The sequence below is a fragment of the Pelobates fuscus genome, chromosome 1 (assembly GCF_036172605.1).
Source record: "Pelobates fuscus isolate aPelFus1 chromosome 1, aPelFus1.pri, whole genome shotgun sequence".
Taxonomy (NCBI): Eukaryota; Metazoa; Chordata; class Amphibia; order Anura; family Pelobatidae; genus Pelobates; species Pelobates fuscus.
This window is the reverse complement of record NC_086317.1, coordinates 24,397,773-24,418,066: the sequence shown is the minus strand read 5'-3', so window position 1 is coordinate 24,418,066 and position 20,294 is coordinate 24,397,773. Positions and strand designations below refer to the sequence as shown.

At 43.8% G+C, this 20,294-nt stretch overlaps 1 protein-coding gene across 1 annotated transcript in view; it reads right to left on the bottom strand.

Moving 5' to 3' along the window:
- LOC134595259 (uncharacterized) overlaps positions 1–20,294 on the bottom strand; it is a 96,237-nt gene that overhangs the window by 61,724 nt on the left and 14,219 nt on the right. Inside the window, exon 2 of the mRNA XM_063444729.1 lies at positions 7,533–7,838. Coding sequence (XP_063300799.1) covers positions 7,533–7,838 — 306 coding nt within the window. The remainder of the gene's footprint in view (positions 1–7,532; positions 7,839–20,294) is intronic.

The following is a 20,294-nucleotide window of genomic DNA, read 5'->3' as shown; positions in this document are numbered from 1 at the left end:
ACACAGCATGACACAGACACACACACACAGCATGACACAGACACACACACACACACACAGCATGACACAGACACACACACACATCATGACACAGACACACACACACACACACACAGCATGACACAGACACACACACACACCATGACACAGATACAGACACACACACACAGACACACACACCATTACAGACACACACACCATTACAGACAGACACACAGACAGACACACACACACGCACACACACAGCATGACACAGACACACACACGCAGCATGACACAGACCATGACAGACAGACACACACACACACACACAGCATGACACAGACACACACAGCATGACACAGACGCACACACAGACAGACACACACACAGCATGACACAGACACACACATAGCATGACACAGACACACACATAGCATGACACAGACACACACACTCCCACTGACATACATACTTGTTGCTACCTGTGTGGGTGGGCAGACTGATATGTGTGCTGGCGGCCGCAGGGAGAACTTGAATGGAGGCCGCAGGGGAAGCTCTTCTGGCGGCCGCTGGGGGAGCAGGCTGTTCTGTCTCTGCTCCCCCTCCCTCGCGCGCAGCTTAATGAGACCGGGGCCGGAATATGACATCATAATTCGGCCCCGGTCTCTTTCTAGCACGCGAGGGAGGGGGAGCAGAGACAGAACAGCCTGCTCCCCCAGCGGCCGCCAGAAGAGCTTCCCCTGCGGCCGCCATTCAAGTTCTCCCTGCGGCCGCAGGTCACCAAAATGTCTCCCCGGCCACAGGTGCCGACGGCCCACCGGGAAATTTCCCGGTATCCCGGTGGGCCAGTCCGGCTCTGCCTCACTGTGTCACGCCCACCCTCTGTTACTGTGTCTCCCTCACTGTGTCACTTGTCAATTTGTCTGAAGCACAAATGTAGGTCTTTCAGCCTTTTGGTAGATAGCTCTCTAATACCGTGGGAATTAAGGAGTTAGCTACTAAACGGCTGCAAGATGCAGCCGCGGCACGAATAGGATCGGAGTTTCATTCATTCTAATGAAATTCCATTTCGAACAAAGTCCTGAATTGCGTCCTAACATGAATGGAGAAACTGTTCTCATTCTGTTAGGATGCAATTCAGTAGTTTCGCCAGCGTGAAAGGAGGCTTTGCCGCAACACGGAGGAAAGGTGAGAATTGTGGGAAAATTGCTTTGATCACCAGAAACAGAGCACACTTTGCTCCTCCGCTGGTCGTAGCTGGTACGGCGTAGGATACCTCCATAAGACAAATAGTCCCTACTTTATCTTATGTTTTGAAGAAAACTAGAGCATACAGGAAGAAATTAAGAACAGATCGTGACAGAGGGAGAGAAGAGGAATTGATTAAAGAAAGGTAAGTTCGCCATGACAGTGCCACTTTAAGGTGAGATAGCCAAGTGGGCTAATTTATCACCAGTAAAATCTGCATCATTTTTCCGGGATAGGCAAGACACGTTAAGTGTATTTTTCTAGTTTATATTATGTTTTTTTTTTTTATTGTTTTATTAGCTAACAAATCTAATAAAATTGTTAATATTTTTTACTTTATTGGACTTCACCCTGATTGTTTGCGAAGCCTGAGACCACATAGTCCTTATCTGAGAGCTGTGCAGTGAGCAATACCCTAATTCACTCCATACTTGTGAGTACATCTCCTATTTTATTATCAAACATTTATATGCATTAGTAAGCACTATATATTTTATTCTGAGCTATCCTAGTTCTAAAAACTGTGAGTGAAATTCCTTTTTTTCTTATTTTTTATGTCATATGATATACTACACTATATTTTGCAATATTTTCTACTACTTCTGGAAACATCTCTAGCATCAAGAAATATATTAAGGTGCTACACACTCTTCTTATCTGTTTGCATTTATTTGGGATAAAGTGATAGATTAAAGCTAGTATTTTTATTATGCGTGAACAATTATAATATAGCTTATAATGGAAAATAATCTCTTCCAGAGTCTTGGCTATGGATCTAGTTATTGGTCATAAAACACAGCTTTCATAGTTTACCCAGTTGTTCCGGCTTCACTCCGCTGGCTTTTAAATATTGCAGTTTGATGGATCCTGAAGGATCTAAGGGGTAAATAGAGAAACAAACAAGCAAACTATATGAATATTAAAGCAAACCAAATATATACAAAATGGCAAGAGAAGTGTGTGTATTAGAGCCTCCAGCTCTGTGAGTTTACTAGTATATCATACAAGGTTACTGATCAATAACAAAGGAACCCTCTGGGCTACAATGTGTTTATAATGTTGTAATAATATTGTTACATGCGCTAGGGGATAAATTATGTAAAATAACAAAAGTTATTACCAGTGGCGTACACACAACCCATGGGGCCCCGGTGCGAAAACTAATCTGTGCCCCCCCCCCCCCCTCCCGCCCCCGCGCTTACTCTGCTTACTCTTACTCTACTCTGCGGTATGTACGCCAGTGCATGCAGATACACAGTCACTTAAAGGACAACTACAGACACCCAGATCACATCAGCTCAATGAAGTGGTCTGGATGCCAGGTCCCTCTAGTTTTAACCCTGCAGCTGAAAACATAACAGTTTCAGAGAAACTGCTATGTTTCACTGAGGGTTAATCCAGCCTCTAGTGGCTGTCTCATTGACAGCCACTAGAGGAGCTTCCGCGATTCTCACTGTGAAAACAAAGTGAGAAGACGCTGAACGTCCATAGGAAAGCATTGAGTAATGCTTTCCTATGGGCGGTTTGAATGCGCGCGCGGCTCATGCGCATTCGGAGATGAGAGGTGGATCGGGGCGGAGAGATCTCCAGCGCCAAGGGAATCCGGCGCTGGAGAAAGGTAAGTGCTGAAGATACACACACACACACACACACACACACTCTCACAAACAGATGCATACACACTAGCTAACAGACACACACACACTCTCACAAACAGATGCATACACACTAGCTAACAGACACACACACACTCTCATGAACAGACGCATACACACTAGCTAACAGACACACACATTTACTGACAGACACACACTCGGTGACATACATACACACTCACTGACAGACAGACACATACACACTCACTTACAAAACACACACTCACTAACAGACACCAAACAGACTCACTAACAGACACACACAGTAACACACTAACACACACACACACTCTAACACACACACACTCGAACACTCTAATACTGCTGCGGCATTTACTGGCGCTATAGTGTAATGTACAGTGTTGGTGTTTGAAGGGGTGCTTGTACATAGTTATTGTGTTTTAATACAGGGGTGTGTTTGAATGTAATGTTCGCTTTTAAATGCGGATGTACATTTGTGTGAAGTATTTGTGTTTGAGTGTAGGAGGGTGTTTGTATATTTTTAGTTGGAATGCAGAGGTGTGTTTGTATGTAATATTTGTGTTCGATTGCAGGAGTGTGCTTGTATGTTGTGCTGGTGTTGGACTGATTGAATGTATGCACCTACACTACCACATACATACATACATACAGGGAGTGCAGAATTATTAGGCAAATGAGTATTTTGACCACATCATCCTCTTTATGCATGTTGTCTTACTCCAAGCTGTATAGGCTCGAAAGCCTACTACCAATTAAGCATATTAGGTGATGTGCATCTCTGTAATGAGAAGGGGTGTGGTCTAATGACATCAACACCCTATATCAGGTGTGCATAATTATTAGGCAACTTCCTTTCCTTTGGCAAAATGGGTCAAAAGAAGGACTTGACAGGCTCAGAAAAGTCAAAAATAGTGAGATATCTTGGAGAGGGATACAGCACTCTTAAAATTGCAAAGCTTCTGAAGCGTGATCATCGAACAATCAAGCGTTTCATTCAAAATAGTCAACAGGGTCGCAAGAAGCGTGTGGAAACACCAAGGCGCAAAATAACTGCCCATGAACTGAGAAAAGTCAAGCGTGCAGCTGCCAAGATGCCACTTGCCACCAGTTTGGCCATATTTCAGAGCTGCAACATCACTGGAGTGCCCAAAAGCACAAGGTGTGCAATACTCAGAGACATGGCCAAGGTAAGAAAGGCTGAAAGACGACCACCACTGAACAAGACACACAAGCTGAAACGTCAAGACTGGGCCAAGAAATATCTCAAGACTGATTTTTCTAAGGTTTTATGGACTGATGAAATGAGAGTGAGTCTTGATGGGCCAGATGGATGGGCCCATGGCTGGATTGGTAAAGGGCAGAGAGCTCCAGTCCGACTCAGACGCCAGCAAGGTGGAGGTGGAGTATTGGTTTGGGCTGGTATCATCAAAGATGAGCTTGTGGGGCCTTTTCGGGTTGAGGATGGAGTCAAGCTCAACTCCCAGTCCTACTGCCAGTTTCTGGAAGACACCTGTTTCAAGCAGTGGTACAGGAAGAAGTCTGCATCCTTCAAGAAAACATGATTTTCATGCAGGACAATGCTCCATCACATGCGTCCAAGTACTCCACAGCGTGGCTGGCAAGAAAGGGTATAAAAGAAGAAAATCTAATGACATGGCCTCCTTGTTCACCTGATCTGAACCCCATTGAGAACCTGTGGTCCATCATCAAATGTGAGATTTACAAGGAGGGAAAACAGTACACCTCTCTGAACAGTGTCTGGGAGGCTGTGGTTGCTTCTGCACGCAATGTTGACGGTGAACAGATCAAAACACTGACAGAATCCATGGATGGCAGGCTTTTGAGTGTCCTTGCAAAGAAAGGTGGCTATATTGGTCACTGATTTGTTTTTGTTTTGTTTTTGAATGTCAGAAATGTACATTTGTGAATGTTGAGATGTTATATTGGTTTCACTGGTAAAAATAAATAATTGAAATGGGTATATATTTGTTTTTTGTTAAGTTGCCTAATAATTATGCACAGTAATAGTCACCTGCACACACAGATATCCCCCTAAAATAGCTAAAACTAAAAACAAACTAAAAACTACTTCTAAAAATATTCAGCTTTGATATTAATTAGTTTTTTGGGTTCATTGAGAACATGGTTGTTGTTCAATAATAAAATGAATCCTCAAAAATACAACTTGCCTAATAATTCTGCACTCCCTGTACATACACAGATATTCATGCACATTAACACACAGATGCATATAAATACATTGACGCATACACACAAATTCATACAGACAACACATACACACATATAAATACACACCAACACACACACACATAAATACACACAGACATACACACATGTACCCTGACACACACAAGCATTTATACATGCCCACACCATGACACAGATACACACACTAACATAAAAACACACACCCTGACACACAGAGGCACATACAAAGATGTGTGCGCACACACAGACAAAGAAGCACACTGACATATATACACACACATATGCACACCCTGAAACACACACACTCCTACTCGCACACATACACACATACTCATACATACACTCACACACATAAAATACTCACACACACACTCCTACACGTACTCATACTCACACACATACAAACACACATACACAACTCATACTCACACTAATACACACACTTACACACACACACACTGAAACTCATACAAACACTCACACACAAACATACACTCTCACTGACATGCACACATACACTCTCACTGACAAACACACACTCTTTTACAGACAAACATACAAACACATATACACTCTCATTGACAAAAACAGACTTTGTGCATCTGTTTCAAAGTCTGTGTATCTGTGTTTGTATGTGTTTGTATGTGCCAGTGTGTACGAATCTGACACACAGATACACACTGGCAGATAGTGGCACACAGATACACACACACCTTAACACTGTGTGTGTATCTGTGTGTCAAGGTGTGTGTATCTGTGTTTGTATGTGTCTGTGTATCAAGGTGTGTGTATCTGTGTTTGTATGTGCCAGTTTGTACGAAGCTGACACACAGATACACACACTGGCAGATAGTGGCACACAGATACACACCTTAACACACTGTGTGTATCTGTGTGTCAAGGTGTGTGTATCTGTGTTTGTATGTGCCAGTATGTATGAATCTGACACACAGATACACACACTGGCAGAAAGTGGTACACAGATACACACACCTTAAAATACTGTGTGTCAAGGTGTGTGTATCTGTGTGTATCTGTGTTTGCATGTGCCGGTGTGTGTCAAGGTGTGTATATCTGTGTTTGTATGAGCCAGTACGTGTATCTCTGTGTCAGTGTGTATATGTATCTGACACACAGATATATACACACACTGGCACACAGATACACACTGACACAAATACACACACCTTGACTCACAAATACACACTGACACACTCAGATACACACACACAGGCACATACAAACACACTGATACATACTGGCACATACACACACTTAGATGCACACAGTGACACATACACAAACCTTGACAAAGATACACACACTGACACACACACATACACTCTCACTGACATGCACACATACACTCTCACTAACACACACATACACTCTCACTGACACACACATACACTCTCACTGACAAACACACACTCTTTTACAGACAAACATACAAACACATATACACTCTCATTGACAAAAACAGATACACTCTCACTGCCAAACACATACACTCACTGACAGGCACACATTCACTCTCACTGACAAACAGACACACATACAATTTTGTATTTATTTATTTACATTTTACTCCACCCAGCCCTCCTACCTTTAGAAGTGCTTGCATGGAGTCCCTGGTGTCCAGTGGCGCTGCTGGCATAAAGTCCATGTGGCCCAGTGGGGATGGCTGCAGCTTGGCGGGCAGCAAGGGAAAGACAGGTGAGCGGTGGAGGTGGGCGGCGAGGGAGCTCTGATCTCTCTGCTCAGCTGCCTCGCGCGTCTCCTAGTGATGCCGGAGTGATGTCATATTCCGGCTGTGGCATCACTGCTGTGCGCGCTTAGCAGAGAGATCAGTGCACACTGCTCCCTCGCCGCCCGCGGCCATTTTTTTTTTCAAATGTTTCGGCGGAACCCCAATTAGGGTTCCGCGGAACCTTAGGGTTTCGCGGAACACCAATTGTGAAACGCTGCTTTAAAGCGTTAACCATCTGCAAAGGAATTACATTTTTCTAATTACATTTTATATGAAGCCGCCATCTTTGGAGCACCTAGGGTTACCAATTTCGTGTCTGCCAAAGTGTCTAGTTTTTCTCAGCAGAAAATAGTTTTCTAGAGACAGCCGAACAAATAAAGCTGTTTCTTAGAGTGTTGTGATGCATGTGATGATATGGCCATTGGATACACTGTACAGACTCTTACTACTCTTTCCACCTCTTCAGTTCTCGATTTCACACTGATTTCTTTATCTCTTATCCCCGTTCCCGTGTTTTCTATTACATTTGAAAAAATCACCAACTTTTGTTATGTGTCAGCATGGCAGTTATGCCGCCACAATGTTTATTCAAATATTTTTTTAAATATAGAGGATAAGTAAACATATTAAAAATCCTGTGAAGGGACAATTTTTAGAAAGAAGAGGAATTGAGTGTGAGTGCGTACCTGACTCATCGGGAAACGTCAGGCAAACCTTGCCCTTGTAGGCGCCATGAGGAAATGCATTGAAGATACAAACATAACAGGCTTCATCTTGCTTCTTCAAATCCGAGATAGTGATGGTTGATATGTTCGATTCTTTGTGACTAATAAGATTATAGTTAGCCCTAGAGTTCACAATTTTCTCCCCATACTTTTTGCTGTAGGTTGCAATGGTTTGTTGTTTCTGATCTTTGTCCACCTGCCATGTCACTTGCAGGACATCTAGTGACGATGACAATTCACATATTAGCGTTGCGGTCTCCCCTAATGCTGGTGGATTTGAATTTCTACATTTTACTTCAGGCAGCGACCCTGTTAATAAAAAAACAGGTATTCTCATTACAGATTCTCATATAAAACATTATATATTGGTTATTGGAAAGGGTTGTAGAAATCTCTGAGAACATTATAAAAATTCAGAATCAGAAAGCTACAGAATGTACTCACGTCGTTACTGTTTGATTGGGAACAGTTTGACATAAAATGGAATTCTACCAACCTCGACTGCTTAATAATGCGGAATTAATACTTCCAAGTTATCAATGTCAGCAAAGCACAGAGTATTATAGACAGAATCAGCTACTAACATAGATTATATCACTGTGGCGAAATACAAATACACATAAGGCACATTATAGATCAATCATTCATCGTTGTGACAAAATAATAATACACAAGGCAATTTATGCTTTACTGTGGCAAAACAATGTTGAAACCAGCTAAAATCCGTTAAGTGGAGACATGGTGTTACAGTGACAAACAGCATAATAAATCAAAAAGTTGTAGATGTACTTAACCCCTTAAGGACCAAACTTCTGGAATAAAAGGGAATTATGACGTGTCACACACGTCATGTGTCCTTAAGGGGTTAAATAACATGGAAAATAGGCAGACTCAGTTAGCAAAAACCTTCATTACCTTCAGTGAGATATAACAAAGATCTGACCTCTGTTACAAATCCTAGATATGTGTTTTATATATCTCTCAGAGATTATTGATGGCTCGTGGTTAAGATGACGCCTTTCTATGTAAATTGTTATTTGGTACATTCTTACAATCTTCAACCTTAATATTCCAACTACAATTGCAAGCTCTTTATTAGAAGCATTCACAATCACACTTATATGCACCTTGACTCTGTGACCCACAACGCAGAGTGAAAGGCAAGCGGACATCGGAGTTTGCAGGAATCTATGATCTGTCTTAGGGAGAAAGCTAGTGGGTATGCAGCAGCCTCCTGGAGTCAAATATTGTATTGTTCATTTATCCTGTAATCAAAGGCCAGAGCTGAAAAACGCATGAGCTGTGCTCCTGCACAGCAACAGCGTTTCAGCCAATCAGGTAATCAGGAGAGCCGTGCTGAGCATGGGAATCCTGATTACCTCAGATTTTTTAAATTGGGAAACTGTGGATGATTATCATCCCACGAAGTACTGAGAGTATATATTACCCAAAACAGGGGTAATGTCACGACTAGTGATGTCGCAAACACAAAATTTTCTGTTTGCGAACGGCGGACACAAACTTCCGCAAACGTTCGCGAACCGGGCGAACCGTCATAGACTTCAATGGGCAGGCGAATTTTAAAACCCACAGGGACTCTTTCTGGCCACAATAGTGATGGAAAAGTTACATAGGGTCACTTGGCAGATATGGATTGACACCTATCCTAAGGATCCCTGATACACACTGACACAGAGCAGAATAGGGACTGTTCCCCCTACATAGGGTCACTTGGCAGATATGGATTGACACCTGTCCTCAGAGACCCTGATACACACTGACACAGAGCAGAATAGGGACTGTTCCACCTACATAGGGTCACTTGGCAGATATGGATTGACACCTGTCCTCAGGGACCCTGATACAAACTACACAGAGCAGAATAGGGACTGTTCCCCCTACATAGGGTCACTTGGCAGATATGGATTGACACCTATCCTAAGGATCCCTGATACACACTGACACAGAGCAGAATAGGGACTGTCAATCCATATCTGCCAAGTGACCCTATGTAGGGGGAACAGTCCCTATTCTGCTCTGTGTCAGTGTCTTTCAGGGATCCTTAGGATAGGTGTCAATCCATATCTGCCAAGTGACCCTATGTAGGGGGAACAGTCCCTATTCTGCTCTGTGTCAGTGTGTATCAGGGATCCTTAGGATAGGTGTCAACCCATATCTGCCAAGTGACCCTATGTAGGGGGAACAGTACCTATTCTGCTCTGTGTCAGTGTGTATCAGGGATCCTTAGGATAGGTGTCAATCCATATCTGCCAAGTGACCCTATGTAGGGGGGACAGTCCCTATTCTGCTCTGTGTCAGTGTATATCAGGGATCCTTAGGATAGGTGTCAATCCATATCTGCCAAGTGACCCTATGTAGGGGGAACAGTCCCTATGCTGCTCTGTGTCAGTGTGTATCAGGGATCCTTGTCACATACTCCAGTGTCTGGAGGGAGTATCTGCAGTAACACAGGGTGTCTGGAGGGAGTATCTGCAGTAACACAGAGTGTCTGGAGGGAGTATCTGCAGTAACACTGGGTGTCTGGAAGGAGTATCTGCAGTAACACAGAGTGTCTGGAGGGAGTATCTGCAGTAACACAGGCTGTCTGGAGGGAGTATCTGCAGTAACACAGAGTGTCTGGAGGGAGTATATGCAGTAACACAGAGTGTCTGGAGGGAGTATGTGCAGTAACACAGAGTGTCTGGAGGGAGTATCTGCAGTAACACAGAGTGTCTGGAGGGAGTATCTGCAGTAACACAGAGTGTCTGGAGGGAGTATCTGCAGTAACACAGAGTGTCTGGAGGGAGTATCTGCAGTAACACAGAGTGTCTGGGGGGAGTATCTGCAGTAATACAGAGTGTCTGTCTGGAGGGAGTATCTGCAGTAATACAGAGTGTCTGCTATGTTCGCCAGTAACTATTCGCCAGCGAAGCGTTCGGGACATCACTAGTCACGGCCTGTTCCGTTCTGTGCAGATGTCTGGCCTTGGCTTTTGGTATCCAGTATTTTTTTTTTACAATTATTATTTTTTCTTGTTTTTTCTGGTTTTCTATTCTATGTCTGGTTTTCTTTATGCTGGCTTTTCTGGGTTCATTCCTTTATTCTGTTCCTGGAATTCCCAGTCTCCTGGATTCCTTTAAATGTTTGTTTTTTGTTGCCACACCCATTCCTTTGCCATTAATCCTTTTTGTTTCATGCTGTTCCTGCAAACAGTAGTCTCATTTCCTCTGCTATTTTCTTTGCAGGTAAGTACTGTGTGTGTTTCATTGTTGTTTATTTGGTCATGCATATCTAGGCAGTTAGGACCCACTGTAATTGGAGTACTTTGGCGCACTGGTGGGCTGCATACATGTTGGCCATTTATATATGTCTAAATCTCCAATGTTTATTACATATATAGTACTTAGTTAATTATGTCTCCTCTTGTCATGTTTTATTTTGTCTTGTATTCCCAGTTCATGTACAGTCCTGTCCTGTTCATGTTTCCCTCATGTATTGTGTACATGTTCTGGGTTCTGCTTTCTGTCCTGCTCTGGTTCTGGGTTCTTCTAGTCTTGTTTTGTTATCTTGTTTGGTGCCTGTTCTAGTCTTGCCTTGTTTCGAGTACTGAAAACATTTCTGCTTCAGAGCCTCCCTATCCAGATCCTGGGAGGTCTGCATATTATCATCTAGCTCCTGGGAGCCGTAGAAGCTGCATCATGGTATGTGGCCACACAAACGCTGGTGCACAACACCAGGGGGGGGTGTGTGTGGTTACCCTGCACCAGGCCCTGATAGTCCATTTCCACGCTGTGACCCCTATCCTCATCATCTGACATACAGAGATCCCGGTCTCCGGACCGCCACCCGTGACAGGTAAAATATACCACAAAAAAAAAAACAGTCAACCAGTAACAGCGTACAAAGGGTAGAGAAACTTAATTAAACATCTAAACAAAAAAAGAATTTAAGAACCCTATAGAAAAGGGAAACAAGAAAATATTGAATAAGTCGTAAAGACATTAAAAGGACTTGAAAACTTTGCATAATGCACACAGCTAAACTGATAACAAGGTAACAATGTATAAGCTATAAGTATCAAAAAGACCCTGAAACTGGAACATCGTAAATTGCAACAAAATAAGTTCTGTAAAGATAAATGAAATGTTGTAACAAGATACTGAGAGCAGATCCTTTATGCATGGAGCACATCAGAATTCCATATTACAGATACTAATGGCATCCACTCTTCCTATTTAGGTGGATCCTTGGTTTGTTGGTCTTGTCTTGGAATATGGTTATAATCTGTAAAAAAAACAGAAATCAGTTAGAAATAGACGGAATAACGACAAGATAACCATATGTAAAGAAAAGCCCATACACGTGGGGAGGGTGGGACAGGCGCTATTGCTAGTTGGTTATGCTCAACCCTAGGACAAGGAAAGTTTGAAGATCAAAGATTCCTGCAAACTCTGGTTTGTCCTCCGGGAGGCATAGCCACCTATCAAAGCTGGTCGGTAGAATAGCGTACACCTGGTGGTGGTCCTAAGAAACTTAAGGCGATAAGATAGATAATAGATAGATAACAGAGCAGGATCTACCTCAGGGCCGGACTGAGAATTAAGAGCAGCCCTGGAAAAAAATTATTTACCAGCCCCATAATGCGTCGCGCCAGCATATTGTGCAGATATAAAGTTAGAAAAGATAACTTAAAATGTAAAATTATTACTCCAGCGTGAAAAAAAAAAAAGCACTCATAGGCTTAAAAAAACCAAAAGTGCAGATTTATTTTAAGCAGACGTGCCTTTGCATGTAATCAATGTTTCAGTCCAACTACCTTGACATATCAAGGAAAGCTTGGTAATGGGACTAAAAAGGTGAATGTATGTAGTGCACAACTGTAAAAAATGACGTTATCTTGTTTATTTTGAAGTCCTGTGGGTGCGCTCTTCACTTTAAATATGTTATTGTGCTGGAGTATCAAACTAGCAACAAGACTGGGCCATTATGTGCTCATTACATATGGTACATATTAATGACAATTCTCTGTGCATTATGCATATATAAATGTATATTAATATATGTGTAATTATAATAGGCATGATTATATATATATATATATATATATATATATATATATATATATATATATATATAAACTAATACACACATTAATATACATGTGTGTATGTGTGTGTGTGGGTGGCAATGTGTGTATGGGGTGCTGTGTATGTGTGTATGGGGGGGATGTGTGTGTATGGGTGGGCAGTGTATGTGTGTGTGGGGCAATGTGTGCATGGGGGCAGTGTATAAATGTGTATGGTGTGTGGGGGCAGTGTGTGTGTATGGGGGGCAGTGTGTGTGTGTGGGGAGCAATGTGTGGATGGGGGCAGTGTGTGAATGTGTATGGTGTGTGTGGGGGCAGTGTGTGTATGGGCGGGTAGTGTATGTGTGTGGGGGGCAGTGTGTTAATATGTATAGTGTGTGTGGGGGCAGTGTGTGTATGGGGCTAGAGTTCACTTTCACCACTGCGATCAGGAATCCCTGGTGGTCGCAGTGTTGAGAGTGAACTCTAGCCCATAGCTCCAGGGCTACAGTTCACTCTCGCGAGAGCCGGAAAGTTTCCGTGGTAACCGCAGCAATGCTCTGTGCTCGCGCAAGAAGGACCCGGAGGAGCTGCAGGCTGAGCTCCCTGATCCTCTCTTCCTCCCTCCCCTGCTGGCTGCCCGCACGGTGCCTGCAGAACAGGGAGGGTGATCTCTGAACTCCTCTCCGGTCCGTGAAGACACATTAGAGAGCTGGCGCATGGACACTGCCAGCCCTGCATTGGCCGGCAGGGGAGAGCCCCCTTTCCCTGTGTCTCTCTCTCTCCCACATCTCTCTTCTCTTCTGTCTCTTTCTCCCCCCCCTCCACCATCTCTCTATTCCCCTTTTTCTCCCCCGTGTCAATCTCCCTCCCCCTCTGTCTCTTTCCTTCCCCTCCCCTGTCTCGCTCTCTATTCTCCCACTGTCTCTTTCTTCCCTCTTCCACTGTGTCTATCTATTCCCCCTCTCTGTTTTATTTTCGCCCCTTCCCTTGTGTCTCTCTATTCCCTTTCTTCCTCCTCCCATTTACCGAGAGAAGTTAGAGGGGGCCGGCCGCGGTACACGCTGGAGCTGCCGGCCCGGGTGGCAGCCTTGCCGGTCCGGCGGCACACCTGTCACTAATGCTGAGGACTGAATGTCTATCATGCTCCCTTGCAGTTCCCACAATTCCCGCGAAGGAGCATGATAGAGAGACATGCTCCCTCCTTCAGTCCTCAGCATTAGTGACAGGTGTGCCACCGGACCGGCGAGGCTGCCATCCGGCCCGGTGGCTCCAGCGTGGAACGTGGCCGGCCCCCTCTGAGTGTGCCACCGGTCCGGCCACCCAGTGGCACATACAGCCCCCAGATGCCGCGGCCCACCGGGAAATTTCTCGGTATCTCGGTTGGCCAGTCCAGCCCTGATTAAAGCCTGGATGTCCAGGATACCAATGTGGTTCCCTAGGAGAAGGTCATCCTCCTTAATAACCTCAGAATTGTTCTCCATAGCCCATCTGGAGTGAAATAATTTTGATGGGAGAGTTTTTCCTAGGAGACTCACTCTAGCCACCTGAACGTTGCAAAGTTTCCCTCGCTCAGTGGAAGCTGTTGAACATACCTCTTCCTCAGATTCCCAATCTATTTCTGGAGAGTCGTGTCTAAAACTGGAACAGCTTTGGGAGGAAGAATGAGCAAATGCTCTAGAAGAGGAAGGAGAAGGACTATCTAACCTCCAACGAGATTTGTCCTTTTTCTCTGGAAGGTGTTTCTGGTGCTCAAATGAGGGAAGCACATTATTCCTCTTTTGGGATCCCTGTCCCCTTAATTTTGCGCTAACTCAAATAAGTATGAGGGAAAGGAGGAGCAGAAAAATTATCCTCAGACGAGGAACTGGCAAAAGAGACCAGCCGCCTTTCTTTATCCTTTTTACGTAAAACTGGGACCATACCCTCCTCAGAAGATAAAGAGGATAGATCCCTGGCAAGGAAAGCTCTCTTATGGAGCTTTCTAACATTGATGGGGCTGCCTTTACAAAAAGCATCTACTAAATCTGTGGCAGACACAGATATGGAGTCCTCCATTGTGGCGCAACCAACCTCGCCACTGTGCACTGGAGAAGCCTGGTTGCTCGCCTGCTCCCTTTAGACTATGGCCCTGCAGTTAAAACCTGTTATTTTTCCTGCTGAAAGGTTTATTCGTGCCTTTCTGCCGGTGTGATCGGTAGATTCAATCTACCGAGCAAAGTACCGAACGATGGACCAACTGGGAACTGGAGTGTGCCGTCAATTAACCGCCCAGAAGCTGCGGTTAACCGCAGCATAATTGATGATTGCTGGGTGGCCATTGTTCGTTTGCCGAACATGTGGCAGCGGACATTTTAACTCCCGAACGGCAAGCAGTGTTCAGCGCCCAAACTATGGAACTGAAAACGGACACTTAATTGCGCGAACACCGCTGAGCAGCCAGCCTCCTTACCTCTACATTCGGTAGTGGAACCGACGGACTGTTCATTCGGTAGTTTAACCGTATGAACAGCATCACCCCAGATAGCCATGCCAAGGAGCCTATTCGTGTAACAAAAGACTATGGGAAATACTTTGGCTCCATGGCGATTGAATTGTATGTAGGTGATCTGAGCGCCATTCGGTAATAATGTGCACTCAGATCTAAGCTATCTGGGGATATGTAGATGGGCATAAAAGCCGGGCAGGTAGCCCCAGTAAACCAGATTCTGCTTGACCCTCAAAACGAAGTGTCGTCTTGTTATTGGGGGATTTGGATTGTATGCCGATTGCCAGGAGTGTAAACTGAGTGTATGCTTTTCCTGTTCGGCTGTTTCCAGTATGCGTGTGTTTCCTGTTCGGGAGTTGGAGGATTTGTGTAGTTTGCAGTTCGGGAGATTGGTGCTTACAGTAGCTGCCTGTGCATTGGAAAGGGGAATATCGCCTAAACGGTTTTTAACCTCGTGTGCAAAACCGTCCGTTACATCCATCAAAGATTGTAATTTTAAGAATCTGAGGTAATCAGGACTGCCGCGCTCAGCACGGCTCTCCTGATTACGTGATTGCCTGATATGCTGTTGCTGTGCAGGAGCACAGCGCAAGCGTTTTTCAGCTCTGGCATTCGACTCAGGAGGACAAATATAAAGAGCAGCCTCATGGGGTTTAATGGGGCAAGAATAGAGCGGTAAGCATTTGGCTGAATTATTGCTAGGAGCAGCACGAGAGGGGTTAAGCGCAGGGTGCAGGCGCTGCTAGTTTAGCCGGTAGCTCGTTGTCATGGCCAATGCCCTGATTGGAGTCGTGCAGCGGCGAGAAAAAGGAGAATATAAATTAAAAGGGCGCCAAAGTTTTACCTCAGACTCTGCCTGTTTGGCTGCTTGAAAAGTATATTGGGCTGCAGCTGTTTACTTAAAATATGTCTGGCACAGTTGAGGCTGTGTTAGAATAGCTAAAGAATGGTTGCTTCTGGTCTGAATGAGGTAGAAGATGAAGGGTTGAACTGCAGGAGGAACTTGCAATGGAGCTTTTATCCTCTAACAATTAAGGGGCCAGTACAAGCAGAGAAGTCTGGTGAGAGTGACCCCTGCAGGATTTGTGAGGTGAGGACAAAGAGATCCAGGGAGACTTTTTTCACCATCTCCAATAAGAAGCAAGAAGATGCAGAAAAGTGAAACAAAGAAGAACAAGATGGCCGAGGATAGACCTAGGCTGACTGAGGAGATTAAAGCTGCCCAGGATGTCATGGGTCACAGTCACGAGCTGGGTGAGTCACAAAACACTGTGAATAATGCTGTTTTAGGTGATGTGGTATTTTTTGAGAAAAGTATTATGTTATTACAGACACCTAGCTTAGCAAGAGTACCAGGATTCCAAAGACCAATGCCAGGAAGTGAGCATAGTTAGGCCAACATGTCAGGGTGAAGGAAACATGTATGAGGAAAAATTAGGTGAGGACATTTCTCCATTAGGTTTTCATTTGAATAAATCCATAAAAGATGGAATATGTAAAGGGGATTACATTGCCATCCTATCACTATTGTCCACAGCAAAGGAATTCACTAAGCCGAAAGAGGTGAGAAGAAGAGAGAGTTTATCCCCAAGTCATTCATTTAGGCTTCAAGTCTTTTGGGTTTATGCTAGTGTGCTAGGTAAAAATTCACAGAATGTGGATTATTCCAACATGCAGTAGCTATTTAGAAGCGTATAAGAATTTTGGCGGTTTTCATGGTTTTACTATGATGAACAATTCCGCATCCTGTTATAAAGGATGTAGGGCTCTGGGTGAGCATGATGTTACTTCGGAGATAGCCATTATATGCTAACAAACAGGTTAGTGTCAATAGTTAGCAGGAAAAAGGTTTTGCTGGGCTTATAATGAATCTCGGTGCAAGTGGTTGACACTTATTAAAAACTTTTTGAAAAGGTGATTTATAATCTGTGTATTTCGTTAGCAGAAGATAAGACGCTTTACCAACTTGTCGTCTTACAATTTCTTGGCATAATCATTGATTCATCAAATTTGGAGTTTAGTTTGCCAGAAGATAAGATACGAACTTGAGGATGCTGATAACTCGTTGCTAAAAACAAAATGGAGTCTGTATGATTAGAAGACACAGTGGTGGTAGTGGGAAGAAAACTACCTAAGTTATTGGTTAGATTGAAATAAAACAATGCTAAAGAAAAAAAGAGAACAAAATCTACCAGCACGTGTCTCCTAAGGGATACAATAATAGAATAGGAGATGCAACTGAAACGGCAAGGCATGGGCTAAGTGATCATTCTAAGGTTGGAAGATGGGATTCTAAGAGATTTATATTATACATTGGGCCTCACTTGATATAAGAAAGTCAAAAAAATTTCTTATATTTGGAACCTATTGGAAGTTTATTTAAAGCTCTAACAGTGTGCAATAAAATTGGTTATGTATATTAATAAATTCCTGTTTTGCTAGGCAATAAGAAGCCGGCGATTGCCTGGGTTATTTGGTCGTTCATTTGTAGTTTGGGCCCAGAACTGGGTTCCTATAGTTTTGGGGTATCCCTGGCTTAAAAAGCATAACCCTACTATTGATTGGGAACAAGGTGAAATAGTCTCTTGGGGTCAGGGTTGCCAGAAAGGTTGTGTACAGAAAGTCTCACCGTTGTGCCTAGTGGACACATCTAGCAACTCTAACAAGCCCACAGATTTACAGATACCTTCCCAGTATCAGGATTTAAAGGCAGTCTTTGATAAGAGGAAGGCTGATACTTTACCTCCACACAGGTCCTTTGATTGTAAGATTAATCTCCTACCTGGTACTATGCCCCCGAGGGGTAATGTATACCCTCTATCCGCTAAGGAGAACTTAGTCTTAGAGGAGAACATTCAGGAGAATCTAGACAAAGGCTTTATTAGGAGGTCCTCTTCTCCTGCCGGAGCCGTTTTTTTTTTTCGTAGATAAAAAAGACGGCACACTACGGCCTTGCATTGATTATCGGGGCTTGAACAAGATAACAATCAGAAATGCTTATCCGATTCCCCTGATTACTGAGCTATTTGATCGCCTGAAAGGGTCTAAGATTTTTACCAAGTTAGACCTGAGGGGAGCTTATAACTTGGTGAGAATTCAGCAGGGTGATGAATGGAAAACGGCTTTCAATACCCGGTATGGCCACTATGAGTACACGGTAATGCCCTTCGGGCTTTGCAATGCTCCTGCTGTATTCCAGGACTTGATTAATGAGGTTCTTAGGGAATTTCAACATGAATGTGTTATAGTTTATTTGGATGATATACTAATACATTCTAAAGAGCCTGAAATTCATCACAAACAAGTCAGAAGGGTATTGCATAAACTTCTAATGCATGGGTTGTACTGCAAATTGGAGAAGTGTAGCTTTGACCAATCTCAGGTAATTTTCTTGGTTACGTTATTTCTGGAGAGGGGTTTAAGATGAACCCTATTAAACTCCAATCTATCTTGGATTGGCCATTGCCCAAGGGACTCAAGGCCATTCAGAGATTCATCGGTTTCTCGAATTACTATAGGCGCTTCATTAAGGGATACTCGTCGATTATCTCCCCTATTACCAACATGACTAAACAGGGTGCTGATACTAAGACATGGTCTCCAGAAGCGCTTGTTGCTTTCAGTACTCTCAAGGAACAGTTTGCCTCAGCACCGATATTAGTCCATCCAGACACATCTTTGCCTTTCTTACTCGAGGTAGACGCCTCAGAGACAGGTGTAGGCGCTATTCTGTCCCAAAGGTTATGTTTGAATAAACCACTGCATCCATGTGTTTTTTTTTCTAGGAAATTGTCTGGGCCTGAGAGCAGGTATGATATTGGTGACAGGGAACTGTTAGCGGTAATCTTGGCTTTAAAGGAGTGGAGACACTTGTTGGAAGGGACTTTACACCCGGTTACTATTTTGACGGATCACAAGAATTTGTCATATATAGGGGAAGCCAAGCGATTATCTGCCAGGCAGGCTCGTTGGTCTTTGTTCCTTACTCATTTCAACTATGTTCTCACTTATAGACCTGGTTCTAAGAATTCTAAGGCTGATGCATTGTCCCGCCAACATGAACCTTCTACTATGCCTGATATGGTTTTTTCTTCTATAGTTCCCAAGCGTAATATTATTGCCAGCACTAGCATTAAGATTCACTCTCCGTTGCTGGATGAGATCAAGAAGTTACAACATCTGGCACCCGGACCTATTCCGGGGGACCGTTACTTCGTTCCTCCTAAACTCCAGCTGGAACTTATGCAGTGTTTTCATAACAGTAAATTTGCCGGACATCCTGGCATACGCAAGTCATGTTCTCTGATTTCTAAAGATTTCTGGTGGCCTTCATTACGTAAGGATCTTAAGGAATTCGTCGGGGCATGTGATGTCTGTATGAGGACTAAACAACCTCATACGCTTCCATGTGGGCTTTTGCAACCCCTAGAAATTCCTGTGAAACCATGGTCCTGTCTGGCTATGGACTTCATCGTTGATTTACCGGTTTCTAAAAAACATACGGTTATACTCACTGTAATTGACAGGTTTACCAAAATGGCTCATTTTGTACCTCTGCTCAAATTGCCCTCTTCTCCCGAATTGGCTGAAATTTTCGCGAGGGAGATTTTTCGTTTACATGGGATTCCTTCTGAAATTGTTTCTGATAGAGGTTCCCAATTTGTTTCCCGGTTTTGGAGATCCTTCTGTTCCCAGCTTGGTATCAAATTAAATTTTTCCTCTGCCTATCATCCCCAGTCCAATGGGGCTGCCGAGCGCACCAACGAAAAGGTTGAACAATTCTTGCGTTGTTTTGTTTCTGAACACCAGGACGATTGGGTCGGTCTGATTCCTTGGGCGGAGTTTGCGCACAACAACAGTGTTTGCGATTCTACTCGTTCTAGCCCCTTTTTCATGAATTATGGCTTCCATCCCTCCGTTCTTCCGTCGGCCTCCCCCTCCCAGGGGATACCGTCGGTTGATATTCATGTTGCCAATCTGAGAAAGTTGTGGGATCAGACTCGACAAATCCTTGTTCATAATTCCATGTTGTCCAAACAACACGCTGACAAACGCAGAAGGGTGGCTCCTGTATTCTCTCCGGGCGATAGGGTATGGTTGAGTACCAGAAACATCCGCTTGAAAGTTCCTTCCATGAAATTTGCTCCTCGTTTCATAGGCCCTTACAGGG